Raw genomic sequence first — 14,610 nt, 5'->3', positions numbered from 1 at the left:
CAAACAATATTGTATACTATAAGACCATTTATATTTGGCACAAGAAAGTCACAATTTTTTTTAGCATCCAGACGTCAAATCCAACACCTTGAGTATGTCACCGAATTGTAAACGTTGTTATTTAATTCTTTAAGCTTGGCTAATGGAACAACCTAGCGACTCGATTTCAAATTTAATGGCAATCAATGATTCTTACCAAAATTAAACAGTCATATACTATGTTCTTCCTCAACAAATTGTCATAAACCAAAATCCAAATCAGTAAATCACCGTAGAGGTTCACTAACTCGAATGGGTTCATTCAAAAAGCCTAATTTAGCAAATCATTACATGAAAAAGTAATGTACACATAACTCTAAAAGATCTCCACAAAAAATTAAACAAAGTTTCGAGTACCATATATCAAACAACGAATTTGCAAATATTATGGATTTATGGTAAAATCTCAAGTGGTTTAAAACTCTCATCCTTTCATGACGAAATTACTACCATAGGAGCGTCAAAACAAATATTCTCAACGGTTAAAATTAAATATCAAAGAGCCAAGGCAAGTAATTCGGCGAGTCCGAATGGACTTAGCCAAGCTATAGCATCATCGTTGAAGTTTTTTCCAACTGATTGGGGTCGGCTACATGAATTTGGTTGTCATTCTACTTTATAAGAAACTAAAATTACATAAATTTTTTGAAAGGTGCTACAATGGGAGATTTCGGAGTAATTTTCTTTTAAGAAAGTTTGTTTTTTTTAGTGTTATTATGCAATTTGAGATGTCATATTAATTAAGGAAAATTATCAAAAATATACTTTCATTTTTGGATTATTGATAATAAACCCAAAACTTTTCAAACTTTTCTTTAATTTTTGTATTTTTTTACCAAAATAACATTCATGGTAGTCTTAAAACTGTGAAGACATTGTTGTGCTCGGAAGCTCTAAACCCGATGGGTTGAGTTTTGGCAAAAAAAGTTTGAGAAATAATAAAAAAACCACATACCACAAGAACGCAAAGATTTACTTGGTTTACTCCAAAAGAGCTACATCCACTATATTAATGAAAGTTATATCAAATATTTTAGTACATGGAGTTATTTCTACAAAGCAACCTTTTTATGCTTTCTCTACATCATAGAAGTAGTATCCTCCCCTTTATCCAACCGTCCATTCTGAATGGAGGGCTAAGATTGCCCCAATTGTAATGTCACATCTCTACGCTATTTTATTTTTTATTTTTTTCTTTAAATTATTTTGACACCAAATTTTGGATGTCTATTCCTCTATTAAATTCGCACTAGCAAAAATATAAAAAAATATTTTCAATAAAATAAAATGACCAAAATACCCCTAAAAATTTTAAGGGGTATTTTGGTCATTATATTTTATTGAAAAATTATTTTTAATATTTTGTATAGGTGCGCCCAATGATTTAAAAAGCAGATCGGTGAACCGGATAGGGTACCTCAAAAACCGATCTGGATCGGGAATCGGCTGAAGTGGTCGGATTAAAGCTTAAAAAAAAATCCGAAAAAATTATTAAAATTCATTATAAATATTGTTTTTTAGGAATCCAATAAGAAATGAGGATACTATATTATTAACTTTCACTTTTTTCATCATTTTGTGCATATTGAGATGCTCTTTCCCTACATAAACCTAAGTATTAAATTTGCATCACATAAAAGAAAAATCATAGAATTATTGTGGGTAAAAATCAATAAAAGAATGACCATTACAATCTCGTTTTAGCAAAAAAACCTAATCCGCTAAAAAAACCCAAATTATTACAGCCTAACTAACTATAATCCAAAATTATTACAACCTAACTAATTATAATTATTAGTTTACATTTTATAATTAATTTATTGGACAAATAATAACAAATTAAAAATATTTTATAATATTATCTAATTTAAAATGTATTATTGACAACTGTAAGAAAAATAGTACATTACATGATTTATAATGTAAAAATTAATAAATAAAATAAAAGATTTGGTTATCAATGTAAAAATTATAAAATGCGTACAAATTTTGGAAATAACACTTTAATTTATTATATGCCCAAGGGGGAACAAAAATTAGCTCAAGAAGGGATAAACTACTATATGGCCCAAGGGGGGATTCGAATTTTAGAAGTCAAAACAAATAACATTAATAATAATCATCATGCCTCCTCAGTATATGTGTTTAAAATTGCATATTAATAACATATATTTACATTATGTTTTCATTTAATGATGTTTGGGAATTATCTCACATCGAATGATGAGTATTCAAATATGCTATATAAATAACAATGTAATTGGAAAATAAAACATAAGTGTGAAAACACGAGGGCATCCGTGCACATGCACACGTGCATGTGTGTCGCACGTGTGGCACATGTGTGTGTCGCGCTTTGATGCGTGTGTCGCATGTATAGCACGTGTGAGAGTGTGTGTATCGCTCCTGTCACACGTACACACGTGTGGGAGTGGTGCGTGATGCGTACACACGTGTGAAGGTGCTTTTGAGGTTAGAATTGGGAGTGAACCGCTAGAACCGGATAGAACAGGGTGGGAACCGACGATTCTAATGAGAAGATGACACGTACGAAATTTCATACTCATACAATTTGTATAAAAAAAACTAAAAATAAATTACTTTGAGACGTCGGATCTAAAATCAAACGGTGAGTGGCTCTCTTGATCAAAATTGGACGGCTGGATGGTAGGGGGAGGATAGAACTTCTATAATGTAGGGGAAGCATAGCCCATTTCTATATCCCTCGACAAAACCCAGTCGAATAAATCCCTTTTAAACCACGCTCCCTTTCTTCTCTTTACTTCTGGTAACCATTACCAATAACACCAGATAGAGACGCGAGAGCAATGCGAAACTTTCTCTTTAACTAAAAGGAGAAACAACCTAAAATCTCTATGGAAATCGCTTTTATCTAGGAAACAACCTCTCATTCTGCTAGAGTCTTCAAGAGGCACTATCAATGTTTCTCTTCATAAGAAACTCTATTTTCTAAAAAGAAATTGCACCTTATGCATAGGAGGCTCTGCCTCTCTCTCTCTAGAGGAAACCACCATTCTCATATGGTGACCTAAATAGTGTACACAAATTCTATGCATTTTCATCCCATATATATAAGTTAGGAATCCACACATAATAGGAAACTTCCTATAAATATTACATATATCTCAAATCAAAGAGACATATTCAATAGTCCTAATCTTTTTAGATTTCTATTTCCTTTAGGAAACGTATCAATATCAATCTCAATCCCAAAAAATATAGGAATACCTCAATCCCACATAATATGAAAATATTTCAATCCCACAAATATCTTAATCCCACATAATATGTAAATATTTTAATCCCACATAATATGAGATTTTTTAATGTAAATGATTTTGGATAGCACCAAATCCAACAATCTTCACCTTAATATCAAAATCACATGTTCACCATGCCAACATCCATTGGATAACATCATTATTTCTTCATCTTTTGCCAAATAAATTTATTCATCATTCTTGTTGAAAGATTAGTGTTTGTCATCATATTTGTCCACCTCGAACCTTGCATTCGAAATCTTTATAGCCAATACCGAAAACCCTAAACTAAGGCTCTGATACTACTTATTATACACGAAATCTCTAAATTCGATGGGTTGATTTTTGACAAATAAAGTATGATAAATAAAACATAAAATACATATCACAAGAACACAAGGATTTACATGGTTCACCCCAAAAAATCTACATCCACGAACACGGCAAACTAAAATCCATTATACCAATGAAACTTACATCAAAGATTTCGGTACATAGAGTTATTTCTATAACCCTCGATAAAACCTAGTCGAAAAAATCTCTTTTAAACCACTCTTACTTCATTCTCTTTCTTCTAGCAACTATTTTTAATAACACTAGATAGAGACATGAGTGCAACAAGAAACTTTCTCTTTAACTAAAAGGGAAAAACAACCCAAAATCTCTATGGGAACCGCTTCTCTTTATGAAACCAACATCTCACTCTACAGAGAGAAAGTCAGCTTCTCATTGTTCTCGCATCTTTATCTGCTGTTGTCGGTAATAGTTGTCAGAAGTAAAGAGAATGAATATAGTGTAGTTTAAAAGGGATTTGCTTGACTAGGTTTTGTTGAGGCTTATAAAGATAAGTCTATGTACCAAAATCTTTGATGTAACTTTCATTGGTATTGTGGATTTCAGTTTATCGTGCCTGTGACTGTAGCCCTTTTGGGATGAACCACGTAAATCATTATGTTTTTATGGTATGTGTTTTATATTTTATTTCTCGTATTTTATTTGCCAAAAATCAGCCCATTGAGTTTAGAACTTCCACACACAAGTGGTATCATAACCTTGTTTGGGGTTTTTAATATGGCAGTAATAGTTTTGAATGCAAAGTTTGAGGTGGAGAAATTTGATGGCAAATACTATATTTCGGCAATAATGATGAATAAATTTATTTGGCAAAAGATGAATAATTCATAAAGTTATCCAATGGATGTTGGCATGGTGAGCAGGTAATTTTGATATAAAGGTGAAGATTGTTGGATTTGGTGCTATCGAAAATCACCCACATAAGAAAATTTCATATTATGTGGGATTGAGATATTCTCATATTATGTGGGATTGAGATATTTCCTTATTATGTGAGATTGGCATTGATAAGTTTCTTGAAGGAAATAGAATTCCAAAAAGATTAGGACTCTTTTGATATATCTCTTTGGTTTGAGATATATGTAATATCTATAGGAATTTTTTTATTTGTATGGATTCTTAACCTATATATATGGGCTGAAAGTGCACAGAATTTATATGCCCTATTTAGGTCACCATATGGGAATGGTGGTTTCTTCTAGAGAGAGGGAGGTAGAGCCTCTTGTACATAAGATGCAATTTCCTCTTATATAAGAGGGCTTCCTATGAAGAAAAACATTGATGGTGCCTCATGACGACTCTTGCAAAGTGAGAGGTTGGTTTCTTGTAGAGAAATGATTCCTATAGTGATTTTGGGTTGTTTTCCCCTTCAGTTAGAGAGAAAGTCAATTTCTCGTTGCTCTTGCATATCTATTTGATGTTGTTGGTAATAGCTGCCAGAAGTAAAGAGAAGGAAGGGAGAGTGGTTTAAAAGGGATTTGCTCGACTAGGTTTTCTCGTGGCTTATAGATATAACTCTATGTATCAAAATCTTTGATGTAACTTTCATTAGTATAGTGGATTTCGATTTGCTATGCTCGTGGATGTAGCACTTTTGGGGTGAACCACGTAAATCCTTGTGTTCATGTGGTATGTGTTTTATATTTTATTTCTTGTAGTATATTTGCCAAAAATCAGCCCATTGGGTTTAGAGCTTCCGCACACAACATATATCACGGTAGACTCATTACCGTGATGGTCATGAGCGGTTAAATGCTTGGAGGTATCTGCGCATTTAACCAGTCGTGATGGCCTTTTAGAGGCTTCACGACATTTAAAAAGCCGTGATGGTTGTTGAGGGTTATTATGCCCCGTGATGATTAAATTAGAACTATAATAGTTCAACAAATTATCATGGTTCTTTAAGTACCGTGATGCTTCAAAACTACATTTGACATGCAACTCCCCATGACCATCACGGTTTTCAATAGACCGTGATTCCTTCACGGTTCTAAGCCTATTGTGAAGGCTATTTTCACCAACTTACCCCAAAAAAGGGTATGGATGAGGTTTTTAAAAGTTTGAGGCTTTTTCTAATAATCCAAAATTAAAGTATATTTTTGGTAATTTCCCATTAATTAAAGCATCATGTTTAGATTTTAAATTCTAAAAAGGGTGCGTTTTGTATAGAGCTGGCTCCAAACAATCAAAGTAAAGTGTACCTTCAAATAGTGTCGAGAAATGTGGTTTCAATACTAAAAATCTTAGTGATAGCTTTAAAATATATGTTCATCTTTAATTAAACCGCACGTATTTATTAGAAGGGATTCATTAAGAGGTTCGAAAGTAAAAGTTTTATGTATTTACTTTAAGGGATGCATTAAGGGGTTCAAAACTAAAAGTATAATGTATTTACTTTAAGGGATTCATTAAGGGTTCAAAAACAAACGTATTATGTATTTTTTAAGGGAAATTTGCAGAATTATTCCTTTAAAAAAAAAAAATATCAAAAAAGGGCCCAATTTTTTTAAAAACCTTATTTGTACCCAATTTTTTTATTGTTCATATTTTATTACCTAAAATACCCTTCAAGGTGCTGCTAGACGTGTAGGTCATCACATACCCTTTCTTACTGCTAAAGAATGATGGTTGTCAAGTTTTAAAGATCATGGTTTTGATGCCTTTGTAAACCAAAATTGATAGGGTAGAGAAGTTATTGCAATGGAGAGAGAGTTTTAAGTTTTAACTCAAACGGTTGGTCTAAAAAAAACCGTAATGCTTTAAAACTTCACTACTGTCCTGCATTAGTACAACGAAAGGGATTGCGATAACATTTTCGCCAATAAAGGATGAACAATAAAAGATTAGGTACGAATGAGGTTTTAAAAAAATTTGGGTTTTTTATTTTTATTTTTTTGAAAGAAGTATAATTATGATAATTTCCCATAGAAGCAATGGTTTAAAAAACGGATCGGTGACCCGGATCGGGCTTCCAAAAAACCTATCCGGATCGGCGAATCGGCAATCCGGATCGGGAATCGGGTGAATCGGTCAGAATAAAGCTTAAAAAAAATTCGAAAAAATTATTAAAATTCATTATAACTATTGTTTTTTAGGAATTCAATAAAAAATAAGGGTACTCCATTAAGAATTTTCATGTTTTTGAATGAATATGTGAATATTGATATGTTCTTTCCCTGCATGAACCGCCATTCAGCATTTAATTTACAGTATTTCGTGCTCATCCCTACACTGTTGCTGTTGGGACTCGATATGTGAATAATATGGCTGGGATAGGGTGGCTTCAGAATCATCATCTCTCTCATTTTCTCTTTGAATAATATGGATTACAAAAAAAAAAAAAACAAATTTTCAAAAAAAGCGATCATGGATTAAAAAAAAAATCACAAATTTTCAAAAAATTCTATCATGGATTACAAAAAAAAATTCGATCATGGATTAAAAAAAAAAATCGCAAATTTTCAAAAAATTCAATCATGGATTACATAAAATTCGATCATGGATTACATAAAATTCGATCATGGATTACAAAAAAAAACAAACAAAAAAAAACAAAAAATTCAATCGTGGATTACAAAAAATTCAATCATGGATTACAAAAAACTCTATCATGGGTTACAAAAAAAACAAAAAACAAAAAATTCAATCATGGATTACAAAAAAAAAAACAAACATTTCGATCATGGATTACAAAAAAAAAACAAACATTTCGATCATGTATTACAAAACATTCGATCATGGATTACAAAAAATTCTATCATGGTTTACAAAAAAAAAAAAAAACAAAAAAATCGATCTTGGATTACAAAAAATTCTATTATGGGTTACAAAAAGCCAAAAAATTCGATCATAGATTACAAACAAAAAAAAAAAAAAAAAAAAAAAAAATTCCGTACGGACTCGTCGATTCACTGTTCGGACTCGTCGATTCCGTACAGTGAATCGGCGATTCACTGTACAGAATCGTCCGGTTCTCTCTAAAACCGGACGATTTTCGATTTTTTAAGCTATCCGATCCCCTTTTTACGATTTTCGAGTCGAACTAGACGAATCCGATTCGATTCGACTCTGACGTTTTTTAAAACACTGCATAGAAGTATTACCGCACCGACGATAGGTGATTCGATCCCCCAACCTCTTATAAGAGGTCCACAGCGCCTATCCTATCAAGGGGCTATTAAACTTTCAGTTGATTGACGTGATTCCATCTCCAACCTCTCATAAGTGGTCCACACCGCCTCTCGAGGGGCCATTGAACCTCTGTTGCGTGACGCGTATGGTGTGTGTTAGTTTTATTTTTATTTATTTTTTAATTTCTTGAACTTGAGCAATGCGAATTTATCTCGGCCAAGAGATGAGTATCTTGGCTCAGTCATATCCGAGTTCTTTGAGATCGCATGACAAGTCCTCTAAGATTGAACCATAAATTTAAATGGATTTGTAAATCAACAACATAATGGGATTTACTATAATAAATCAAAATTTTAAACCCTAGACCACAAAGTCTGTCATTAAAATATATATATATATATATATATAAAAAAAAAAAAAAAGGGAAAAAAAAGAAAAAAAGATGGTTAACTTTTTCAAGGTCATGGAAAGAGACATTTGTGGGAGAGTTGAGGGAGAGAAATATCCTTTTATTTTTTTGGTAGCGGGCAGCTGTCAATGCTGTCCTCGCTGATGGAAAAGCGAGGTAAATGTCGCAGTCTTTTCTTAGTTCAACAAAACATTGAAAAGCTTTAGCGACTTGAACCTAGGCCCTTTTGAGTTGAGTTGAGTTGTGCCCTTGTCCACAATGTAGACTCTAGTAGCCCTAAAAAAAAATCACAAAAAACAAGAAACATGGAGAAGAAGAATTTTTTTGTTGGGATTCTTATCATATCACATAACTATCACCTTGTGTTCTACTTGAGAAAAATTGATTTGAAGCTTCTAAAATCCTAAATTCAATCGATTGTCTTTCAAAATTATTATCATCATCTACGACTTATTGATAGTCCTACTTAATTTTTGACCAGGAATTGTTCTGGAGCATTTTCTCAGTCCAGAATTATCATTTTTACTGACTTTGGAGATCAATGAAGATGATTTGATATTTGATATTATTGGGGCCAGATAAATCCTTGTCAACACGGCGCTTCGACCCCCAACAAAATGCACAATTAGAAGTTTCATGTTATCCGAACGAAGTGGCCCTTGAACCAGTGAGTAGACCATTTCCATTAAATTTGAGCCTATCTAAAAAATTTCACTAGAAAGGGCTGTTTTGATGCCAAATATATTCAAATCAATTATCTTGACATCAAGATGCATGGACATGGGAAAAAAATGAATTTCAAGTTTTGAAAATAGTGCATTTTGTAACACGTTTGTGAAGTTTTAAACTTTATAATTGACTATGAAAATATATTTTTAGGCTATTACAAAGATTTTCAATATTAAAACTACATTTCTCTATACTATTTGAAGGTATGCTCTAATTTGATTGTTTAGAGCCTAGGCTCTATACAAACCACACCCTTATTAAAAAAAAAAAAGCATATAATAAGACTATTTATCTTTGGTATAAGGTGATCTCAATTAATCTTAACCATTGGATGTAAAATTGCAAGGTTACATTTATTCTGTTGACCAAACTCAAAGTTTTAAATTTTTTTTTTTGAAATTTATAACACTTTCAAACTATTAGATTTCACATCGGATGGTTATAAAACCCTCCTGGTACTAAAGGTACATAGGATCATCGTATACGAACCCCTAGTAAAAATTGGTCCCTTGGGACCACCGACACACACTAATGTTTAGCATGTCTGCTGAGATCCAATTCGTCATGTCTATTTGTCGCCAGTTTTGACGGGTTATAAGTATAAGTGCAGTTGACGTGTCCTCCCCTCATTTCCCGTGCTTCCCACGACACTTCCAATTTAGTGAGCCTAGAATGCTCCTGCGGGAGCATTTTGTTTATTTACTCCACCACATGACAATGCGACTTGAAAAGAGATTTGTGGATATGAAACTTCCGATCAGTTTAAGAATCACCACATGATTATTTTTAGGGAAAAAATAAATTTGTGGATTGTCTTGCACATAGATCTTGCTGACAGCACACATTGAATTTTATAACACTATTATTTTTAGGTTCCCAGCGTTTTTTCCCCTGAAGTTGATCACTGAGGTGAAGAGAGTACATACCCAAAATTTGGGTTCTAAAAATACTCCTACACAGGGATTCGCCCAAGGGAGTACTTGGATTGTATGCACCTGTGGGAGCATGAAAATCTTTTGGCATAATGAGATTTGTGTGGTCTCCGAGATATTTAATGGGCTGGTAATATGATACGTTGCTGTACGGAATATTAGCATTCCTACATTTTACTTGCACCACCCCAACTTTCTGATATCAACGTGGGCTGTATAAAAAGAGAAGCAGAACATCCTAGCCATCCATTATTGATATCTAACGGTTGGTAATAGTGCTATCAAAATGTAGGACACCTAGATGCTTGTAATGGTTCACCTGTTTACAAGAACATCAATAATAAGGGACAAGGCACTAGAGCGAGGTAAATTTGGATAAGGCAAAGGCAAAGGATTGGAGCGGAGAGATGGTGGTTCTTTGGAGTGGAGAGATGGTGGTTCTCTGGGCGGCGCTTGCAGTGGGATTCGCCACTTTGATGGTGGCACGGAGGTGGTGGCGCACAAAACACCCCGGAGAGGGCCCGAAGCTCCCTCCGGGGACCGGGGGATGGCCCCTCATAGGAGAGACCCTCCCATATTTGGCCTTAACTGGCTCAGGCGAGAACTTCATCGTAAAAAGGATGCGTAAATACAGGACTCAGGTCTTCAGGACCCATATCCTGGGCAGTCCAATGGCGGTATTCTGTGGAGCTGCCGGCAACAAATTCATCTTCTCAAACGAGAACAGGGTGCTCGTCAACGCATGGCCAGCCTCCGTAGCAAAGCTCTTCGGGAGATCCGTAATCACCACTACTGGAGACGAGGCTAAGAGGGTTCGAAAGGTCCTCATGGCGTTCTTGAGTCCAGAAGCACTCCACGAGTTTGTCGGTCAAATGGACTCTGCGGCTCGATTGCACCTTAAAAGATACTGGGATGGGAAAGCTGAGGTAAAGGTCTACAGTATGTTGAAGGTCTATACCTTCTCCTTGGCCTGCAGCCTTTTTGCCAGTATAGAGAGCGAAGAACGAAAGGCGCAGCTCTCAGCCTTCTTCAATGTCTTCCTCAAGGGGATGATGCAGATGGATCTGAAAATCCCGGGAACAAGATATTACAAGGCTAAAAAAGCAGTTGATGCCCTTCGAAGAGAGCTGAGGAAGGAGGTGGATGACAGGAAGGAGGCTCTACGGGCCGGAACAGCGAACCCGAAGCAGGACTTGATGTCGTATTTGCTCACCACCGCCGATGACAGCGGCAAGCACATGAGTGATGAGGAGGTGGTGGACAATATCATCAACCTGCTCTTCGCCGGACACGACACCAGCAGCTCCACCCTGTTGATGGTGCTCAAGCATCTAGCTGAGAAGCCTTACTACTACAATGAAATCCTCAACGGTACTGTCTCTTGCCATATATTCTTTCTTTTTATTTTCTTTCCTTTCTTTTTATAACAATTGGATTATTATGCTTCTTTTTCTTCGACTTTAGAACAAAGGGAAATTGAGAAGTCGAAGGGCAAAGAAGAAGTACTGAATTGGGAAGACCTCAAAAAGATGAAATACACATGGAATGTGGTGTGTGAGGTAATGAGAGTTTCACCGGCGGTAGCTGGAGCTTTCAGACTCGCCATAACCGATTTCGACTACGCCGGCTTCCGCATACCGAAGGGCTGGAGGGTAAATCACCCAAGCCCCTTTCTTCCTTTCTTTATGTTGCCATGATTTATGACAGGAAAATGCTTCGATAGGGCTGCAGTCCTACTAAAATAAGTAAAGCCTCACCTCAAAATTCACCAAAAATTATAGTTTTGTTGGTCGAAAAACTTTCAAATCAATCATCTTGGCCTTGACCATCATTGTTCTGAAAAAATTTTAGATTTTAAGCACGAAAAAATAATGTATATTGTACTGCATTATTAAACCCTTCTATTTCACCCAAAAAATAAGAGTTCACAAATCTGCAAGGTACCATTTTATTGAGCTTCAAATTTCATTGTCAGCATAGAAAGATTTTAAAGATATCGAATGGCCAAAGTGCTTTCTGTACAAGGATTTTGAAAGAAAGACTAATTTGTTCTTGTAGGGGGATATATTTTGTTATTTTTCTTCTTTTCACCCCTTTAATTTTTTTTTTTTTTTCTTTTAGAAAAAATCAATTACAAGTAGTTTTATTATAATAATTCTTGCTTCAAAGAAAATAAAACTAATAAATTCAAGATCTTAAAACATTCATGCCATAAAAATAATTTTCTTTAAACAAAGAAAAAACCAATTCTTTTTTAAAAAGGAAAATATTCACAATTCTTATGATTGGGAATATAAAAATAATATAATTAAATATGGCAAGAAACAAAAACAGAGTGTCAAATATTACGTCAATCGGGCTTAGTACACCCTACACCGACTCTCCTCTTTTGGATGGTGCTCGGGATCTATAATCGGTCTATTGATTCTCTTATATATGGCAAAACCCTTCTCAATGATATAAGATATGTTGAGCCAGAGCCTTATCCTCCCTTTTCTATTCCCATCAAATCTTTATATATATATATATATATATATACATATATTATTTTTTATTTTAGTATATCCGATTTTTATTTTTTTGGTTCAATCAATCTTGATTCAAAGCTTTACTAAATATTTCAAATATTCAACATTATCATGTAAGTTGGCTATACTTAAAAATTAGTAAACAAACAACGGATCAACTATGACTTAATCTTGGAGAACAAGTTAATCTCTATGGGTGGGGTGTACCACCCTTTGATGGCCATGCCCTAAAATTTATGGAAGATTCTATATAATTGTAGAAAATATTTTATTTTGTATTTATAAGTTTTAAATCTTATATTTTATTCAAAACATTGAAAAATTAATTTCTCTTAATTTATAAATCCAAATGAAAAAAATAAAATATCAGAAGATTCATAAAAATTCAAATAAATATTCTAAAAAATAATATATCATAAACTTAAATAAAACAAATTAATTTTGATGGGAATCGGATTCATTAGATTTAGGAATTTATCTCCACCTTCAACTGCAGACCACGATCTATCTAGCTTTCTCAAACTGACTCAACAGTTCCCATGATCCACAGTCCGCTGCATGGGTTCATGATTGGACCACCAAAGTCCGTCAATAGACTAAAAGACGCAATCCCAGTTTATAGATTTCAGGTTCTGCCCTTGAAACAAAAAAATCATAATCGTCCATACCATGATGCAAGCATGACGTTATGGTATATAGGGGTAATATCTCGTACATGTACTATTGACGAATCTCAAAACGGCTATCTATGTACATGCCGTGTGATGATATATCGATGAGGTTTAGCCCTGTCTCTAAAGGCTATTCATCACACGTAAGGCCCACACAGTCCCTGGGCTCTCATTTGAGCATAGTCTAACCTCATCAAGGGTTAACCCACTAAACCTTTTTCGGTTGATCCCTATGCTTAGATATCTTGGGTTTGTTCAAACTCAATTAGCCTAACATGTCGAGCCTAGTCCGAGTATCGACAAATCGTATTTACCAAGTATGGTTCATAAGAGGACCACACTCCCACTGAGTTCATGTTTCACTATATAAAATGCTCGTACAAGCTTTCATGAGGCCTTTAAAGGCCACATAAACCCAACAAATTTGAGGTGTATTAAAGGTTAGACTTTACTTTGGTCGAGGATTCAATGCAAGGGTTTCACCTATCCCGTTGGAGCACATTATCTTTTGCCAATTGTAGATTAATTTTTGTACGTATGGAATTGTGGATGCAGCTCCATTGGAATGTGCATACTACACACATGATGGAAGAGTATTTTCCAGAACCTGAAAAATTTGACCCCTCTCGCTTCGAGGGAGAGGGTCCACCGCCATACACGTTCGTGCCTTTCGGTGGGGGACCGCGCATGTGCCCTGGGCTTGAGTTTGCAAGAGTGGAGATGCTAGTGTTCTTACACAATTTGGTGAAGAATTATAAGTGGGAATTGGTTTTCCCAAATGAGAAGATACACATGGATCCTATGCCTGTTGCTGAAAATGGACTCCCAGTTCACCTCCACCCACATCAGAAACATTCGTGATCTCTCTTTCTCACTCTCTAAGTCATGGTTGCGAAGTAACTTTAATGAGTTCATTCCCTCGGGTCATTAGCTATATAATTGAAGTGTTTAGTGTTTTCTTTTCTATGAAATGAATGGTCCCAATATGTTTACCATGATTTGTGTACTTGTACATCAATAAAACCTATCTGTTGCTGCAAAGGGTCTCCCAATTCACCTCAACTCTCATCAGCAACATTCATATGATCTCTCTCTGTGGTGGCTTTTTCTTGATGAGCATTTTCTTTACAAATCATACTGTAAAAGTTTCTTTATGATATATCATCTCAAATATTGTCATCACATACTTACATTTGTGCCGAATAGGAATAGGGTTGGGACTTTTTGATCAAATTTCTACGTACTTATCTATTCATCATGATAATCGAAGTGGGTGCTAGAAAAATAAATTAGTTGGAGATTTGGAACAAGAGGAGGAAGAAGATGAGGAAGAATCTGTAGAGGATCCTGGAATTCGTTTAAGAAAAGCCAAACATGTGGTAATCTCCCTAAGGTGTCATGATGGCTTTCTACTCTGCTTTGAGAATTGACCTCACTTTCAATTTCATCAGTATCGTCATCTCATGTATCTTCATCGGGTCCTGCATTTCTTGGTGCTATCATAACAATCTTATCATCTTGTCTGAGAAACCCAGC

General features: G+C 34.8%; 1 protein-coding gene across 1 annotated transcript; it reads left to right on the top strand.

Annotated features, from left to right (window-relative positions):
- The first annotated feature begins 10,242 nt into the window (after positions 1-10,242).
- Positions 10,243-14,115, top strand: LOC18441954 (cytochrome P450 716B1). Its single transcript, XM_006852178.4, has 3 exons — positions 10,243-11,246; positions 11,340-11,527; positions 13,630-14,115. The coding sequence occupies exons 1-3, from the start codon at positions 10,283-10,285 to the stop codon at positions 13,933-13,935; spliced, it is 1,458 nt and encodes a 485-aa protein (XP_006852240.1). The 5' UTR covers positions 10,243-10,282; the 3' UTR covers positions 13,936-14,115.
- The last annotated feature ends 495 nt before the right edge of the window (positions 14,116-14,610 follow it).

Source organism: Amborella trichopoda, chromosome 6, assembly GCF_054954075.1.
Source record: "Amborella trichopoda isolate Santa Cruz 75 chromosome 6, AtrichopodaSantaCruz75HAP2 v2.0, whole genome shotgun sequence".
Lineage (NCBI taxonomy): Eukaryota > Viridiplantae > Streptophyta > Magnoliopsida > Amborellales > Amborellaceae > Amborella > Amborella trichopoda.
The sequence above is the reverse complement of the archived record's forward strand: the minus strand, read 5'-3'. Positions and strand labels throughout refer to the sequence as shown.

Excerpts from the sequence above, each read along its gene's own strand:
- LOC18441954 (XM_006852178.4), top strand. The coding sequence starts at position 10,283 with ATGGTGGTTCTTTGGAGTGGAGAGATGGTGGTTCTCTGGGCGGCGCTT. Across the intron at positions 11,247-11,339 it reads CTACAATGAAATCCTCAACG|AACAAAGGGAAATTGAGAAG; the intron begins GTACTGTCTCTT and ends CTTCGACTTTAG. Across the intron at positions 11,528-13,629 it reads GCATACCGAAGGGCTGGAGG|CTCCATTGGAATGTGCATAC; the intron begins GTAAATCACCCA and ends TTGTGGATGCAG.